The sequence below is a fragment of the Equus quagga genome, chromosome 3, assembly GCF_021613505.1.
Source record: "Equus quagga isolate Etosha38 chromosome 3, UCLA_HA_Equagga_1.0, whole genome shotgun sequence".
In the NCBI taxonomy this organism is placed as follows: Eukaryota; Metazoa; Chordata; class Mammalia; order Perissodactyla; family Equidae; genus Equus; species Equus quagga.
This window is the reverse complement of record NC_060269.1, coordinates 103,360,073-103,378,222: the sequence shown is the minus strand read 5'-3', so window position 1 is coordinate 103,378,222 and position 18,150 is coordinate 103,360,073. Positions and strand designations below refer to the sequence as shown.

Sequence of the window (18,150 nt, the reverse complement as noted above, 5' to 3'; positions counted from 1 at the left end):
TCAGTGGGGTGTTGTCCAATACCGATAACCAATTCTCTGATTTGCTAGACACTAACTGGGTGTTCAACAATTCCGTTCAATTCTGACACTAACTCCCTACCCAGATTTAGTGCAGACCCCACAGCTTAATTAAGGGCTCAGTCCCACAAGACTGCCCTCACTGTGTCATCAGTCACAAGTCCCAGGCCTCCTGTACTTCTGACCAACTGGCTTTAAATCAGGAGTTGCCATGACCCCCTCCTAAGATTCGATAATTTACTGGAACAGCTAACAGAACTCAGGAAGATGCTTTACTTACATTTACCGGAAAGGAATACGAATGAACAGCCAGGTGAAGCAGTGCATAGGGCAAGGTCTGGGAGGGTCCTGAGCACAGGCCATTCTGTCCCTGTGGAGCTGGGTTTCACCACCTTCTTGGCATGTGGATGTGTTCAGCCATCAGGAAGCTCATCAAACCTCATTGTTCAAGAATTTTTATAAAACTTAATCTCCCTCTCCCCATCCTCACCCCGCTTCATGGAGGTCAGTGGGTGGGGCTGAAAGTTCCAACTCTGCAATCATTTGTTCTTTTGGCAACCAGACCCATCCTAAAGCTATCTAGGAATCCCATCCTAAGTCACCTCGTTAGTATAAACTCAGGTATGGTATAAATGGGTTCATTATGAATAATAAAATCACTCCTATCAATCAGGAAATTCCAAGGGTTTTAGGATCTCTGTGCCAGGAACTGGGAGACAAAGACCAAATATATTTCTTATTATACCACTCCCAGTTGTTCTGCATTCCTAGCTAAGACTTCAGGCAAGTGAATGAGGCCACCCAGACCATTCAGCCACAGCCAGGTATACCCAGATCCAGAGACTCATCATCCAGCCACAGAATGATAAGAAATAGGAAATATTTGCTGTTTTAGTCCACTAAGTTTTAGGGTAGCTTGTCACACAACAAAAACTAAGTAATATAACACCTTATCAGCCATGAAGACAAAGGGAGAAAATAGTTCTATTAAGAACAAGAGAAAGATAGTTGTTGTAATTCAGAATGAATTTAATGTTGAGCTTCCTGGGAGCCAAGGCAAATAAAAGCAGATGGGTTATAGAGTTCCCATTATTTGAGAAAATAAGTACATAAATTCTGAAGAGGGAACAAACATTTTGCTGCTCAAAAAAAGGATAAATGGGGCCAGCCCGGTGGCGCAGTGGTTAGGTTTGCATGTTCCACTTCGGTGGCCTGGGGTTCACCAGTTTGGATCCTGGGTATGGACCTGCACACTGATTGTCAAGCCATGCTGTGGTAGACGTCCCACATATAAAGTAGAGGAAGATGGGCACAGATGTTAGCTCAGAGGCAGTCTTCCTCAGCAAAAAAGAGGAAGATTGATGGCAGATGTTAGCTCAGGGCTAATCTTCCTCAAAAAAAAAATTTTAAAAAAAAAGGATAAATGATGGGAGGATGGCAGAAGGTGTAAAGGGGCACATATGTATGGTGTCGGATTAAAAATTGGACTGTTGGTAGTGAACATGATGCAGTCTATACAGGAACTGAAATATAGTGATGTACACCTGAAATTTACATAATGTAAGCCAATATGATCCCAATAAAATAGTTTTTAAAAAAGGAGAAATGATACGTCAGTATTAAAGAGGCACAAAATATCATAGTATGTAAAAAGAGTCTTCACATTTATAAGCAAAAGAAAAAAATTTCTTCATGTGATTTTCTTACATTAGTTCTCAATGTAAGTCAAAGTAATCCAACATGTTACAAAAACTCAGCTTATTAAATCCTAAAGGAATGAATGATCAACATGTCTATGAAACTGACTGGAATTTTTTTAGCACACTTTTGGAAACAGCTGGGTGTGAAGGTAAGTCTTTAGATGTGGAAAGATTTTATTCTTTAAAACTCCTTGCCATTCTTTTAAAATATAGCCAATATTCATAGAATGTAAGTTCCTCTTATTTAAATAAAAATGAGAGTCTGACTAGGTTATTTACATTTTCTACACTTAAAAAGTTGTATTTCCATAGAATCCATAATAATGTGAATGTATTAATAGTGAAATGTTCAACACATGAATGAAATTTGGACTTCAAAGTTCAGCTTTGACAGCGTTCAATTCTTTTTATCATTATCAATTGTTCACATTTCCTTGATCTATATCAATATACGTCATTTATCGAACTGAAACTATGAGCTAAGTGCTTCACATGTGTTAATTCACTCAATCCTCCCAGCTGTCCTGGAAGGTAGACATTAAGTGCTTGTACTACCCTGGTCCCTTAAATGGCTCCTCTTATAGGTGTAAGCTTCCACTGAAACTCCATAAAAAGTCAAGAGTCTTAAATCAATGAGGAAAGTTTTGGAAAATGATCCATTTAAACACAAATCAAATTACATCCTGACTTCACACCTTATGCTAAAATAAATTTGTGAAGGATTTAATCAAGAATTAAATGTAAAATTAAGTCATAAAAACTAGGTGATTTATCGCAGGATAAAGAAGAACCTTATATCACAAAGCAATTAAGAAAGTTACAAAGGAAGATATCAATAGGAAAATAGTTGGATATTCACTAACGAATAATGCTTATGATTTCTTTCCCACAGGAGTATAAACGTTATTGGACAGAACTGAGAGGAACTACACTTTTCTTTTATATCGACAAAAAAAATACAATAGTAAGTAATTAAACACGTTCAGCTGATTCCAAGTTTTCCCAATATCCACTTGTCATATAGTTCATTATACATTTGGGATTTTATGTCTTCCAAGAATAAGGATGTTCTAGTAAAACCAATTCAAATAAGAACACTTAGATCTGTGAAGGCTATCAATTATAAGACCCATGGTAAAATTTCCTGGGCAACTCAGAAGACAGCATTAACTCATATTTTTAACTTTGCATTCTTTTCTTTCTGATCCTGATAATAAAAACTTAGTTGAAAAGTGAAAATTTTAGCTAGACATCTGGATACAAACTGCCTAATACAAGTGATAGCCTTAATTTTCCCCACTTTTTATGTTGCCGTAGCATGCAGTTCTAATCTGAAAGGAACTAGATGGTCTCCAAAGCCTCATAACATACGCTATGCCACAAAATAATTTTTCTAGAAAGACAAAAACATCCCCTATGAAACAGGATTCCTAAGAGCTGAAGCATGAGAATAACAACAAAGAGATTCTGGGATTTATTTATTCTTATTGCTTTCAAATAATTTATATTTTAATTTTTCCACAAAAATTTGAAAATTGATTGTGTATTTCATTTTTTCTGTAAACAAAGTGTAGTATTTTAGTGGCAAATGCTTGCCTACTTTGGAATGCTATGCTTATAAGACATTTTATGATCCAGTAACTTGCTTAAATATCAACATTTTGGACCATGGATTTAGTAGCTCACACTTTTTAGAATATCATTATTACATGTCCAGATCTAATGAAAGAAACGGGCAAAGAGCCTATGTGATGTATTCCACCTGTAGGTATTCCAGCGCCATTAGTGGTAAACTAACCAGAAGTTATTTTAAACAACAAATGAAAAACAAACTTGAAACAGTCATCTTTCACCAGAGTTTTGGATACACAAGATTTATATAACGGTGTTGTCAAATACCATAACAAATTTTAACAAAACTAATTTCTACGTTGTGCCTTCCAACTTCCCACTGATGTCAGTAAAAATATAAAAGACCCTGGCTTAAACCTTGTGTAATACACATAAATGAGACAGTTAATAGTTATTGCTCACTTACTATGTGGCAAGAGGCAGTACAGCTTAGTGAATGAGAGCCTGGTCTTGAGGTAAACTACCTGGGTTTCTATCCTGGCCCTGCCACCGTTCGCTGTGCCATCTTGGGATCTTGGACAACTTACCTAACCTCTCTGAGTCTCAGTGTATCAGACAGGGAACTGGTAAGAAACAGATGACATCTCAAATTGGGCAATTCAGACAGAGTTTAATGAGGATGCTATATTCAAAGCAGTGAACAGGATGTAGGAAAACCACAAAAGATAGCGCAGAAGGTTGAGGCTAGTAACACTGCCCCATTACCATGCCGTGGAGTAAAGGAAAGACTGAGAGAATGGTAGGGAGGCTTATGTGATGATGACTGGCTTAGCAGGAATATGATCTTTGAGGAAACAATTGTGTAAGGTAATAAATACCTAATCTCACTCTACTCACTCTCCTGATCTCCTGCCAGTGTTCACCAGCAGTCCAAACCAACAGAAAGAGGGCAAGGGAGCCCTTGATGTTGTCCATACAGGTCTCCCTTCTGGCTCACTGCGTCGGGTGGTGAAGGGATAAAAGTGAATCTAGAGGAGCAAATGAAAGATCTTCAACACACTCAGTTTCAAATCTCTGAAATTAGGATAAAAACAGTAGCCCATTTTATAAAGTTATCAAAAGGATTAAATGAGATGGTGATTGCAAGGACTTAAGAGTGTAGCTGTCACATAATAGTCAAGCATTTTACATGCATTATCTCATTTAATTCTTACAACAACTCTGCAGAGTGGGTACTATTTTAATCCCCATTTTATAGATGAGAGTATTCAAGTTTAAAGATTAAGAAATTGTACAAGATCAGACAGCTAATGAAAGGGGTGCAATTCAGGTCTTTGCTCCTGAGTCGACATTCTTAGCCACTATGCTGAGAAGAGATTGTTATAATGAAATGCTGAAGAATTGCTCACCTACCGATTTTGTTCAAAGAGGATGCAGACTTTTTAGGAAATTTTTTGAGTGATAGTCTCAGGAAAAAGTACAGGGATAGAACAGGTAGAAACTGTAGATTTTTAGCCTATAGTAGGGGAGAATTTAAAGCTGCCTTTAAATATTTTAAAGGCTGTCAGGAGGTCATGTGAATAAGTCACTGAATTTATTTAGTGTTATCCAGAGAAAAGGGACTAGGACCAATGGATGGAAATCACTTGGAGAAAAACTGTGCCTTAATACAAGGAAAAAAACTCCCTAGCAGGCAGAGTTGCATAGAAGGCATGAGTTCCATGTTGTTCGAGACGTTCAAATGTAGGCTGGATGACTACATGGAGAGATGCCCCAGGGAGATTCAAGCATTAGATGGCAGCTAGATAATACAGATGACCTTTAAGGGGCTTTTGAACATTACAATTAAAAACAAAAAGATATGACTTCCTTTCTTCTAATCAATAGATCAGCTTGCAGCACTCTATCTAACCCGGCCACTTCTTCCTCTTTTGCTTCCTCCTTTGTCTCAGCAAAATTCACTGAGCTTGCTCTAGACAACCCATCAGAAAAAGATTCTTGTGTAATTTTAAATTCTGTCCTCCTTCCCTTATGCCTCTCCTTCCATTTTCAATTTTTCTTTGTTCATTGAAAATAAATGGATCAACTCAAACTTACCCTTAATCTCATCAATTTAGGAATAGTTCTGGAAAAAAAATTTATTTACTTATTTTTATGTCCTACCTTCTTCAGAAAAATACAATGAGGAGACTTACAAAAATAAAGTGAAATAAGTTATACCGGGTTTAACCGAGAGGAAAATAAAAGGAGATGAAAACAAGTCAAGAATGAGGCTCATTTAGCAAAAAATTATACCATAAAAACCCTGCTATACTTACTAGAGGTGATCCTAATCACAGAGCAGTCCGTATAGACCAATTGCTCAGAAGAAATATTTTTATTGTACTGGGATAAGACAGGAATTTCTTTTTTTGGTGTGTGTGGAAGATTAGCCCTGAGCTAACTACTGCCAATCCTCCTCTTTTTGCTGAGGAAGACTGGCCCTGAGCTAACATCCATGCCCATCTTCCTCTACTTTATCCGTGGGACGCCTATCACAGCGTGCCTTTTGCCAAGCGGTGGCATGTCTGTACCCGGGATCCGAACGAGTGAACTCCAGGCTGCCAAGAAGCAGAACATGTGAACTTAACCACTGTGCCACCGGGCGTGCCCCAAGACAGGAATTTTAATAGGATCCTCATAACCAGTGGTATTTGGTAAATGTTGAATAACAGTTTTCTGGGAAAAAAAAAATGTGTGTATTAATATATATATAAACATATTGTAAATATTACAGATATAAAGAATGTGTAGCACACAGTTAAAAAAATAAAATATACAATACTGTTATTGTAATTTCCATATAGGTAATTGATTCGTACAGAATGCTTTTATTGATTTTTCTGAATTCGCATCCGTAGCCAACTCTGATTGCAATTCAATAATGATTTGACAAATGGAGTCATTTTCCAATCTGCTGTTTCCCTAATAAATTTATTGTCATTAAATATGACATTTGACATGAATGTTGGCTGATATTTTTGTTCACATTAATGACTAAGAGGAAAGAAAAACAACAATTATGTATGTCAGAACTTTACCTAAAATTTGTCAATAACATGAGCAACTTCTTTGCTGAATGAGATAATAGTTTTTGAATTATAGAATATTTTGTCAATTTTTTGTCCTGTTCACAAGGAAAATGCTTCAGACACAACAAATTTTAAAGTTTCATCTGCATTATTAACACTTTCTCCTTCATTTTCTTAAGTCTAGACCAGAGGGCAGCAAACCATGACCCTTGAGCCAAATCGAGCCTGTGGCCTGATTTTGTACAGTCTATGAGCTAAGAATGTTTTTATACTTAAAAAGTATTGTAAAGAAGAAAAAGAATTTGCAACAGAGACTGTATGGGGTCCATAAAACCTAAAACATTTATAATTTGGCCTTTGAATAAAAAAATTGCTCACCCTTGAGACAGTTAACAAAATAAATCAAGCCCTAATTTGTAAAGTTTGCTGGGTTCCATGATGTAAGTACTCATATGATGGCTGATTTCAGCCTATCAATGTGACCTCACTGATTACGCAGTTGGGAAAAGGTACAGCAGCGCACCATTATATAATATTCCACCACATAGAAATGAAGATGTAAATAACCTTAAGAGCATAGAGAATACTATGCAGTAATATAATTAGAAAATGATGAGTTTTGAGTTTTAATTACCTTTGTTTTTAATATCATTTATTTACTTGTAGATGTATATAATTTAATTTTTAATAAGGGCTGTGTTTACCAACTGGCTTGCAAAATTCCTGAAAATTTAACAATTGGCTTTTGTAAACCTGTATGAGCCAGGTCCAGCGCACCACCACATGACACATTTCCAAATGCCCTGTAGGTTGGGAAGGGGTCCCACGCCCATCTAAAAGCCAGGATATCATGCAAAGTACAAATCAGTTGAAAGGAAGCTATTGCATACGTTCCTTTCTACTAAAATTAATGCATGTTGCCCATGAAATAATTTAATGAGATTTCCCTTTATCTTTGCAGTATGTTGACAAGTTAGACATAATAGACCTCACACGCCTTACTGACCGGAATTCAACTGAAAAGAATTGTGCAAAATTCACCCTTGTTTTGCCAAAAGAGGAAGTGCAACTGAAGGTGAGTGAAGAGAAGCAATTAGTCTGAAACAAGTTGTGGGTATAAATAGCTTTCACCCCTTCACAACCCAGTGGCTGAAGTAAAGAGGTATTATAAAAGGACTGCCAAGTCTTAGGCTTTGTTAATACTCCTTGCCTTTTGCCAAGAGTTACAGTTTTCTAAACAGGGATTTTAAAAACGCACACTCACTTGTTTAGTATACAAGCACTTTGACACCATATACTTCTGTCCTCTGGCAAAGTCAAAGATCCCACCTGGTGTTTTTTCAAAGTTGTTTTTGAGTCGGCATTCAAGAACTTGGCATTTACACGTTCCCAGATGATTCTGAGACGTGTCCAACATCATCCACGTTTGGAAACATTGAATTAGACAAACCCGTATTTCACAAATTGAGAGACATTCTGCAAAGCAATTGGCCTATATCCTTCAAGAATAGCAGTGTAAGAAACGCCAAAGACTGGGTGCCCGTTCCCAATTATGGAGACTAGAGTGTCGTGATGACTAAATGCAGTGTGTGATCTGGATTGGATCCTGGATCAGAAAAGGAAAAAAAATCACATAAAGAACATTATTGAGACAATTAGAAAAATTTGAACACGAACTGTATATTAGATATATTCAATTTGTGAAATATGGTGTTAATCTCATAAAACTCATTTCATAACATATATAAATGTTGAATCACTATGTTGTACATCTGAAACTGACATAATATTGTATGTCAATTATACTTCACTAAAAAAATAGAAAAAAATAAAATAAAAATATAGGCATTTTAGATATACAAAGAAAAAAATCTCGTAAGACTCTAAACTCCACAAGGGCAGATTTCTTTGTTAAACTTACTACTGTACGCCCAACACCTGTATAGAAAAACAAGTTGTTCTTGAATTGGCATTCAAAGTGAGTCAATCGAAGACAACCAACAACTACAGTTTTAAAGAGAACAACGTGCAATTGAATAAGATGTAGTTGAGGCTGACCTTGAACGTACTGTTCCTTACGCTTTAGTGAATCAGGAATCACTTGTAATTAGGAAATCCCGGCCTCACCTCTAAACGAGGGCCCCAGGACCTACGTTTTAAGCAAGCTACCCAGCTGATTCTGACTTGGCGGTTAAGGACACAGGATTGGGGTCAGATGTCTAGGTTTGAATTCTGGCTGTCTTATTTGTTGGAAGTGTGATCGTAGGCAAGTTGCTTAACCTCTTTGTGCGTTGATTTCTTCACCTGGAAGTAAGTCTCTGCTTAGACGTAACCCTCTGACTGAGGGCTACCTGGACCACTTTATTAAAATTGCAACTCTTCCTTTCCCCTGACAGCATTGCCAGTCTCTTTTAGCCTGCTCTACATTTTATTTTTCCACTTATTTCCTTCTGACACTGTAAAACTTAGTCACTATTACATTTATTATTTATTCTCCCTTGCTAGATCCTAAACTCCACAAGAAAAAGGATTTTTGTTTTGTTCTCTGATGTAAACCAGTAGCTAGAATAGTGCCTAGCACTAAAAGGCACTCAATCAATATCTGTTAAATGGATAAATCTGTAAAATATAAAATAATAATAGTACCTTTTGCACGGTGGCTATGAAGATTAAATCAGTTAATACTTGTGAAGTTCTCAGAATAGTAGCTGCCACTTATAAGCACTTACTAAATGTTCTCTGTGTTAGTCACATTTAGAGCTAAGAATTGGAAGTTTCTAAGGACTAACTACATTGGTGCTACCTAGTTGCCCCAAACTGAAAGCCAGTCACTGTTGAACACCAATGGGAGGACTAACCATGAATTGACATACTGCAGAAAAAAGTGTGCTAACATGTAAATTTTTTTGAGTTAAGTAAATTGTACACTTTTACTTGTTTGAGTTAAGTAAATTGTACACTTTTACTTGTTTAGTAAGCAAACAGATTAAAGCTATATACTTCTACATTCTGACAAAAGAGAATAGTATTGAAACATTTCATAGCAAATACACATGAGTGCTTCTGAGCAGGAAGGAAAACGAGTTGTTTCTTCCTTTCGACTGATTTTAAGTGGTTTACAGAATTACAATTGACTTTTTGAAATAATGTGCTTCAATAGGATAATAAGCATTTTGCCAATCTTGCTGGTTTTTGATGGTTTACTTATTTTGAGTCTTACAAAACAATCATGAAATTCTAAAGTTATTTGAAATTAACAAAAGTATTAATGTTCATAGTCATTCGTGTCTTTTCTTCCTTGTCTGTTTTTGTCTTCATCTTTAGACAGAGAACACAGAAAGTGGGCAAGAATGGAGAGGCTTCATTCTTACAGTAACAGAGGTAGGAAGGACATTACTTTTGATTCATTCACTCATTCAACAAATATTTACTCAACACTTGCTAAAAAAACTATGCAGAGTGAAAGGGGTTGAAGATATAGCAATTGAAAAGGACAGATAGAAACCTTTACACTTACTCATGAAATTTACATATTTTTTGGTGGATGGAGAAGGAGAAAGAAAATAAGTAAATAAATGAGATAACTTTAAATCGTGATAGTTGTTATGAGAAAATATACAGGGTAGTGTGCCGGCTAGTGAATAACAGGGAAATCTACTTTTTGGTCATATCCTTTTGACACAGTGGTCCTTTGTATATTCTGATATTTGTAGCTTACATAGCATCTTCTAAAATACTTTCCAATTCCTTTCTTTCTTCTTTTTTTTTGTGAAGAAGATTGGTCCTGTGCTAGCATCTATTGCCAATTTTCCTCTTTTTGCTTGAGGAAGATTGTTGCTGAGCTAACATTTGTGCCAATCTTCCTCTGTTTTATGTGGGATGCTGCCACAGTGTGCCTTCATGAGTGGTTCTACGTCTGCGTCCAGGATCTGAACCTATGAACCCAGGGCCACCAAAGCAGAGTGCATGAACTTAACCACTATGCCACTGGGCCCGCCCTCCAATTCCTTTCTTATTCATTTAATACATATTTGTAAAATGCTGAGATGAATTTTATGAACAACATAGGTAATATAACAGGGAGAGACCATCAAAATGAAAAACCACCTTTAAACATTTGTTTAGTGAGTCTTAAGACGTCACTAAAGGGATGCTTATCTATTAAACTCTGTGGCATCTTATCTGAGACAAATAATAAGATCTACTGCCTATAGTTAACTGTTGCAGCAGGATAACTAGCATTATTTTAAATAAAGCCACTGTAGCAACTGTCTTAGGAACATGAGGTACTTTAACAACCAGCCCCCCAAAGAGCACCATGTTCTCTAATACTTTTAGAGGAAAGAAAACTTCCTGTATTGATTAGGGTCAGTTAAATTCAGACTCTATCCAAAGCTAGTTCTGAAGTAAAGGCTTTGCAGTCACACAAAATAAGCACTGCACTTTACTGAGATGATGGATGCTGGTTCTTTATCTCAGCCAATAATAGGTAAAAGTTGAAGTTTCAACTACCATGTAGGGAAGTCATAGGAGGCTAGAAAAGTGGGCCAGTTAAAGATGTGAAAGATATGTTGAGTCGGGGGGTGGCGGGGAGATACTCTTTGAGGCATGGGAGTCTCTCCCTCTGTTGTGAAAAGGCATCACTGTGTGGCATGGCACTTCTTATATTGGGGTACAAGTATCCCAAGGGTATGTGATTAGGTGTCAAGGAGTATACTAAAACCACTGGAAAAACTTTGGGGTGCATCTCCCTAGTACACTAATTGTACTTGGAATTTTGGACAAAAAAATTGTTTATATTTTTTTTTCCTTGAAGGAAGGATAAAAAGCATTATTTTTATTTTAAAATGTACATAGGTACATTACAGACTATAAAATAAAATTAATGTGAATTTCCAACAAGACAAGTTGCTTCAAATTTCATGCTCTACAAATGTTGTTTTTCAGTATGTTCTCAGATTACTCTGTGTATATGCATTCACATTGTGCTGTTATTAGGAGAGCTTTAGCAGAAGTTTGAAAAACACAGACTGTAGTTGAAAGAGCAGAGACGTTACTTTTGAATTGAATAAACTAAAGTTTGAGTCCTGGTCCCACAGCTTCCTAGCTATGTGACACTGGACTAGTTATTTGATTTTTCTGAGCCTGTTTTTTTCATTTCTAAAGTAAGGAACAAAATACCTATCTTGTAGCGTTGCTGTGAGGATTTGCAATGCATAATGCTTCTAACAGATAGGCAATTAATAAGGAGTAGTTTTTCCTCTTTCTTTTATTTTTTTCTGGATTGGTATATAAGGAATAGACTTACTGATTATTAGTTAGCTTAGCTAACCAGAAGAATAGTCTCTAAACCTTTTTGATTGTGTACTCTTATCAGTAAGTTTTTATTTCAAATTTCATATATATATATATACACACACACACGTACGTTATAAAATATAAAAAGTAATAGGAATTAATAAGGTGATGTGTAAATAGAAAATAAAATTCTAGTGTTTTCTTCCCACACTTCAAGGGACTTTCTTATACACCCCTTGGAAAGCATGGACCCCATTCTGGAGATCAAGAGGATAATTGGACATGTCTGCTTCAAAATACAGACTAGGTAGTGTCATCTAAAGAAAAATATTCTACCATTCAGATTATACCTTCCAAGAGCACATAACTGGTCATAATGAGGTCTAAGTTAGTGGTATGAATATAGATCAGCAGGATATAGGTGACTCAACCCGAAACACATCTCTAGACAAGGCTAAAAGGAAAACTAAGCAGAGCAGTATCATAATCCTAATGTGCGAATGAAAGTTTGAAATATACACACAAACACACCAAAATATAGACCTTTGATTGCTGATTCTCAGTCATTTGATGAATAGTTCCATCTCAACCCCATGCTGCCATATGGCTGGTGGAGCTTATTCCAGATTACCTGTGGGATAGCTAGGTAGGCAGCTTGCAGGTCCTCTGGGACTTGCCGGCAGGGAGAAATAGTGAGCTCAGAATGAAAAAGGAGAGAGTTGTTCTTACTTGAATTAGCTTGTAGTGCAAGGTGGGTATACATTGTTTGGGGCCAGACCAAAAGGAACATTTCTTGGAAGAAGATGGGGCACCCTGTGCAGGTTCAATTTGGTTTAGAGGCAATTCTAAAACATCAAGATCCTCTATTCATGATTCTACCCATCCATCTCTGTAGGGTAACTGAAGCTCCTAGAATCAGCTCATCTTTGCTAAAATCAGTTCTTCTGCTGTCCTTCTTGTTTTCCTACTGCTTTAATTGGTTTCAGCTGTCAGTTCCCCTACATGTGTCACTCCTTCCTGGGCAAGTAATTAGACTGCATGAAGTGCTAGAGAGAGAAAAGAAAAGGAGGATTGAGACAGAGCAGATACCAAGTTCATCTACGGAAAAAGAGAAGGAACCAATCGAAGATTATGTGGATGTACTGACCCCTATGCCAGCGTAAGTGCACCCAGTACTCCAGTTTATTTATTAGATTTTAATATTATCTTCTAATTATCCAAGAAGAGTTAGTCATTGACCTCATTAAACCAGGGACAATAAGCCGTCTTGTGGATAAACAGTATATCTCTGAATATGTGCCACATTTCCTCTTCCATGTCATGATCAACAAAATGCAAAATGCAGATTTGAACCAACCCTCATACCACACGGGAAATCCCCTTCCACCCACACCTTTAGACCAAATAGATATTCTTTCCAAAGCTCAACCTAAATAAAAACTGCTATGTAGAAGGAAGGAAAAGATATTTTTTTCACCATGCACCTCTATGATTGACTGATTTTCTATCAGAAAATTATACTAAAGAATTTAAAATCCCTGAATGTTCTGTTCAATTGTCCAGTCAATCAGTGAGTAGTCATTGAACTTGTACTTTGAGGAAGGCCCTGAGTAAAGTATGTAAGGTGTTGTTGGGAAAATGAAGAGTCAAAGAACATGCTGAATTTAGCAAAATCTTACATTTATTTTTTACCCTTATATCGTTGAAAAGTGCAACTAAGATTGTGAGCCCTTTCCTCCCGGAATCTAGTCTTCTTGTCAGTGAAACTTGTCCTGGTACCATCTTTGACATCGGGTTCTGGTGCATATTCTATCTGTATTACAATCGCTGAAACCCAACTGTCACTCTTGGCTGAAACCAGTAACAACTGATGGACTAATAAGTTAAAAGTCCCATAGACTGCTTCTTTTTCTTTTTTTATCATTAAAAAAAGTAATATATGTTTATAAAGATAAATAAAAGGAAGATTAAAATCACTCCTTGTCCCACTACTCAGAGATATTTGCTATTAACATTTTGGTGTATTGCATATCCTGCCAGAGTTTTTTCTGTTGAAAAAGTAGACTTTTCATTGACTGCAATATTGACTATAAAAATGAGAGGTGCTTTAAAAATTTTACACATAAAAATGTCACCAGGGCCATTAGAAAGCCATATTATACCAAAAGGAGTGAGTTCAGGGACATATTCTTAAATATCAGTTATTTAGAACAGAGACTATACAAGAGAAGCATGTATAGAGACGTTTTGTAGCCCTGAAAAGAAACCACTAACAAATATTATTTATCCAAGATCCTATTATAAACTGAGCCTGGGGATACATTGTTAATTCTTGTCTTAGATTTTCAAGTGGTATTGGTGATTATATACTGATCAATAGATAACTTTTCAGGTCCTCTTTGGTTAAAGAAAGAGGCTTTGAAGGGATAAGGGAAAGAGGGCCTTAAGCATAAGCATACTCATAGTGGCACAGGTGTAATAATAGTAATTATAATTATATCATTGAAATTGTAATAATAAAGCTAGAAATTTAAAGAAAAGTTAATAACTACAGGTCTTCGAGTTATTTTAGCAGCATTTTTTTTCAAGTAATCATCTTCACCAGTTTAAAAAAAAATCTGTTTTTTTTTTTAATTTCACCTTTGTAGATGTTTCTATACAGTATCCCGGAAAGAAGCAACTGAGATGCTTGAGAAGAACCCTTCTTTGGGAAATATGATCCTGAGGCCTGGTAGTGACAGTAGAAACTACTCCATCACTATCCGGCAGGAGATAGAGTACGTTTAACTAAAAAATGTATGCAATAGTTAAAAGCATGATATCACTTTAGAAAGCAAAGTCACATAAGTTCAGATTAGTGCCTGCTATGTGTTTGTTGGAGTTAAAAATACGAAAGCAAGAATAAGGAGAGAATGTTATATAAGCAATGCTAAAGACTGAGCCAAGGCTAATATTTGCAGTAGGAGAGAAGAATGAGCAAATTACTTTGGTCCTGGATATAGTTCCATTGTTCATTCATTCATTTCAATAAATATGTATTGAGCAACTACTATGGGCCAAGTAATATTCTGGGTACTGAGGATACAGCAACGAACAAAACAATATTCCTGGTTTAAGGAGTTTACGTTCTTGTAAGGAGACACAGACTATAAATAAATACATAACTGAAAATGTCATATATGGTAATAATGTCTATGGAAGTAAAATAAAGCAGGATAGGGGAAATGGGAACACTCAGTGGTGATATAGAGAGAGAATTTTTCTGGTTGCTCCTGTTGTTTTAATATAGAGTGGTCAAGGAAGGCCTACTTTATTAACTGACATTTAAGCAGAGATATGAAGGAAGTGAGGGAACAAAACATGCCAATATCTGGGACAAGAACATTCCAGGCAGCAAGTGCATATGCCCAGAGGCAGGAGAATGCTTGGTTTGTTCAAAAATAAAAAGAGGCCGCTGTGACTACAACGGAGTGAACAAGGAGAAAATTGTAGGAGATGAGATTCCAGAGGTGGGGGGAGGGACTGGTCACTCTAAGCCCTACAGCTCATTGTAGGGACAAAGGTTATACTCTGAATGACATGAGAAGTCACTGGACTGTGATGAATAGAGAAGTGACATAATCTGATTTATCTATACAAAGGACAACTTAGGAGCCTCTTGTCAAAGTTAATCATTTCTTTCTGGTAAAATGGTTTACCTTTGATACAAAGTCAGTAACTCTTATATGCGAAAGTTGATTTCTCTGTGTAGTTAGGGTTATTCGATCTTTTAAGGTCCACTGCAGCTCTCAGAGTCCGTGACAACTTGCGTTTCAACAGGGACTCTGGATGAGTTAACACTTTCACAACTGATAATATAATTAAAAGAGACTTTTTGTCCTAAATGAAAATATTCAACCAATGATCATTTTTCATATAAAAGCGTAAACAAAACTTTGACTCTAGAATTTGCCATTCTTTCTCAGGGAAAATTTTCTATTAATTTTTTTAGCTATAACACATCTATTGGGCCAGCCCCAAGGTGCAGCGGTTAAGTGTGCTCGTTCTGCTTTGGCAGCCCTGGGTTCACTGGTTCGGATCCCGGGTGTGGACATGGCACCGCTTGGCACGCCATGCTGTGGCGTCCCACATATAACGTAGAGGAAGGTGGGCATGGATGTTAGCTCAGGGCTAGTCTTCCTCAAAAAAACCCCAAAAAACCAAACATATCTATCAATGAATCTATCTACCAGTCCACCATAAATATCAACAATTCTAAATAGATTAAATATGAAGATTTTGACAGTGGAGAAATGCAGTAAAAAGAAAACAGTCACTTACATGGCAAGACTAAAATTATGGCATTATGGCTGCAGTGCCAGTATGAGCCATGGCCCAATAAGTTTCATTCACTTGCCAAATACTCTATATAAACAGAGACTTGTCTTTGTATACTTGCTATGTGCACTAAATGGATGGCAAGAATGTGATGGTAAATCAGATCCTGGTTCTGTGTTATCATAGATTACTCAGTTTTAACTTATTTGATTTATAACTTAATTGGCTATCTTGAAACAAATCCAAAAGAAACAAAAGTTATGACTGCCATTAAATATCAGTGAACTTAGAATAACTCCTGGGAGAAAAGTGAATTTTTCTGTTTAGTGTGACCTCATTAAGGAGCTTGTCCTTTTTTAGAGTTTAGGAAACTGAGTATCACATAAAATACGAAATATCTTTAACTGTTTACTACTACTTTAAAAAATAAGAGTACATAAAACTGAATTAAAATTTATCTTGCAGATTAAAAAAAATTTAACCTTGGGGCTGGCGCTGTGGCCGAGTGGTTGGGTTCGCGCGCTCTGCTGTGGCGGCCCAGGGTTCGGATGCTGGGCGCGGACATGGCACCGCTCGTCTGGCCACGTTGAGGCGGCGTCCCACATCCCACAACTAGAAGGACCTGCAACTAAGATATACAACTGTGTACAGGGGGGGTTTGGGGAGACAAAGCAGAAAAAAAAATTTAACCTAACTAATTTCTAAAGAAATTTAATCTAACTGCTTGAACGCTAAATTAGATCACACATGAGAGTGATTAACTTTTTTCCTGCATACTATTTTTTTCTTGGTTGGATCAAGTGATCCATTTGCATGTGAACCTTGTGTTACTATTCTGCATGAAATGAAAATCCAGGGACCTAATGGCTCTTTAAAGACTGTATATTTCCTGCGCAAAAGCAGCCTGATCTCTTTTAAGGTGGTCCGAATTAGTGCAACTTTCGCATACATTTCCTGTACAAGTGAGCTATGAAAAATAACAGGCTTTTCTGCTGTAGGTGTAGTTTGTGACCAAATGCAATGAGTTTCTATACTTAGGATATGCATTTAAGGTCACAGTTTTTACTTATATTTATATTGTATTTAAGGTATTTTTAAACCTATAAGAAAGAGTCTGGGAAAAGAGTTCATATCTAAGTTACATAGTTCTAATTTCATTAAACTCACCTCCAGTTTGAATTCATATAGAAATTTATGCTTTTGTACAGCTGATGGTCATAAAACCTTGTAACATTTCATAAAACTAATCACTCCCTGCCCCCTCAAAGTTCATCTTTAGAAAACAATGAGTAAGGTAGAAGGACCAATCTAGAGAATTCTAACACTGGAGTCCATAAGTGCTTATTTAGGCTCTGGGGAATAGTTTATACTTGGAAGTGGCTTAGAAAAATTTTAACTGTTATTGTACAGATTTTTCCTACAAGCCAGATATATCTATGATGTTAAGGATTGTTATATGTGCTCTCTGATTCCTCAAACCAGGTCTTTTAGAATGCCTGGATTTACTATCTTCTGTTTAACAGATCACTTAATTTTAAAGGATAGCAATTGTAGAGAGTAGTAGAACTTCAGCTTGTTAGATTGTCGAGCTTAATGTGAAGACTTTGGCAGGAATCTAGACTATGGGGAAGCACCTGTGTTACCAACAAAACCAATTCACTCTCTTACAGGATGTAGGAGAAATGTTCAGCCATGCACACCATAGGTGTGTCTGGTAAAACACTAGCTGAAAAGGACAAGTTGGTTTACAAAGCAGTACTTGAAAGTAAAATTATCTCCATTTGTTAACACATCAGCTGTGGGAGGAAGACTGTAGTTCTCAGGAAGAAGCAAAAGTCATTCAATGCCAAATTATCAAGTGACTCCTCTCTTGATGTAAAATATCATGCACCTTTACCCAGCCCAGTGGTGTGTGAATTCATAAGACATAAAGCTATTTTTACAACAAACCTCGTGGTTTGGTTTTGTTTTCTTCAAATTGTTATGACTATGTGGCAAGCTAGTAGTATAAACACTTTGGAAAGTCATTAGCCAAGAAAGCAGTAGAAAAATATTTACCCAAAGTTCATTCCTTTACAAAAACTAGGGTTAAAAGCAAAGAACAAGTATTTATAACCACATTTAAGGTTACTCATTTTTTTTTTTTTAAAGACAGGTTACTTCTTTTTTGAGGT

General features: G+C 36.6%; 1 protein-coding gene across 2 annotated transcripts in view; it reads left to right on the top strand.

Moving 5' to 3' along the window:
* STAP1 (signal transducing adaptor family member 1) overlaps positions 1-18,150 on the top strand; it is a 42,850-nt gene that overhangs the window by 7,975 nt on the left and 16,725 nt on the right. For both annotated transcript variants that reach the window (XM_046655886.1, XM_046655885.1), the window contains exons 2-6: positions 2,611-2,682; positions 7,323-7,436; positions 9,686-9,742; positions 12,646-12,818; positions 14,308-14,436. In XM_046655886.1, the coding sequence (XP_046511842.1) occupies positions 2,611-2,682; positions 7,323-7,436; positions 9,686-9,742; positions 12,646-12,818; positions 14,308-14,436 (545 nt within the window). The remainder of the gene's footprint in view (positions 1-2,610; positions 2,683-7,322; positions 7,437-9,685; positions 9,743-12,645; positions 12,819-14,307; positions 14,437-18,150) is intronic.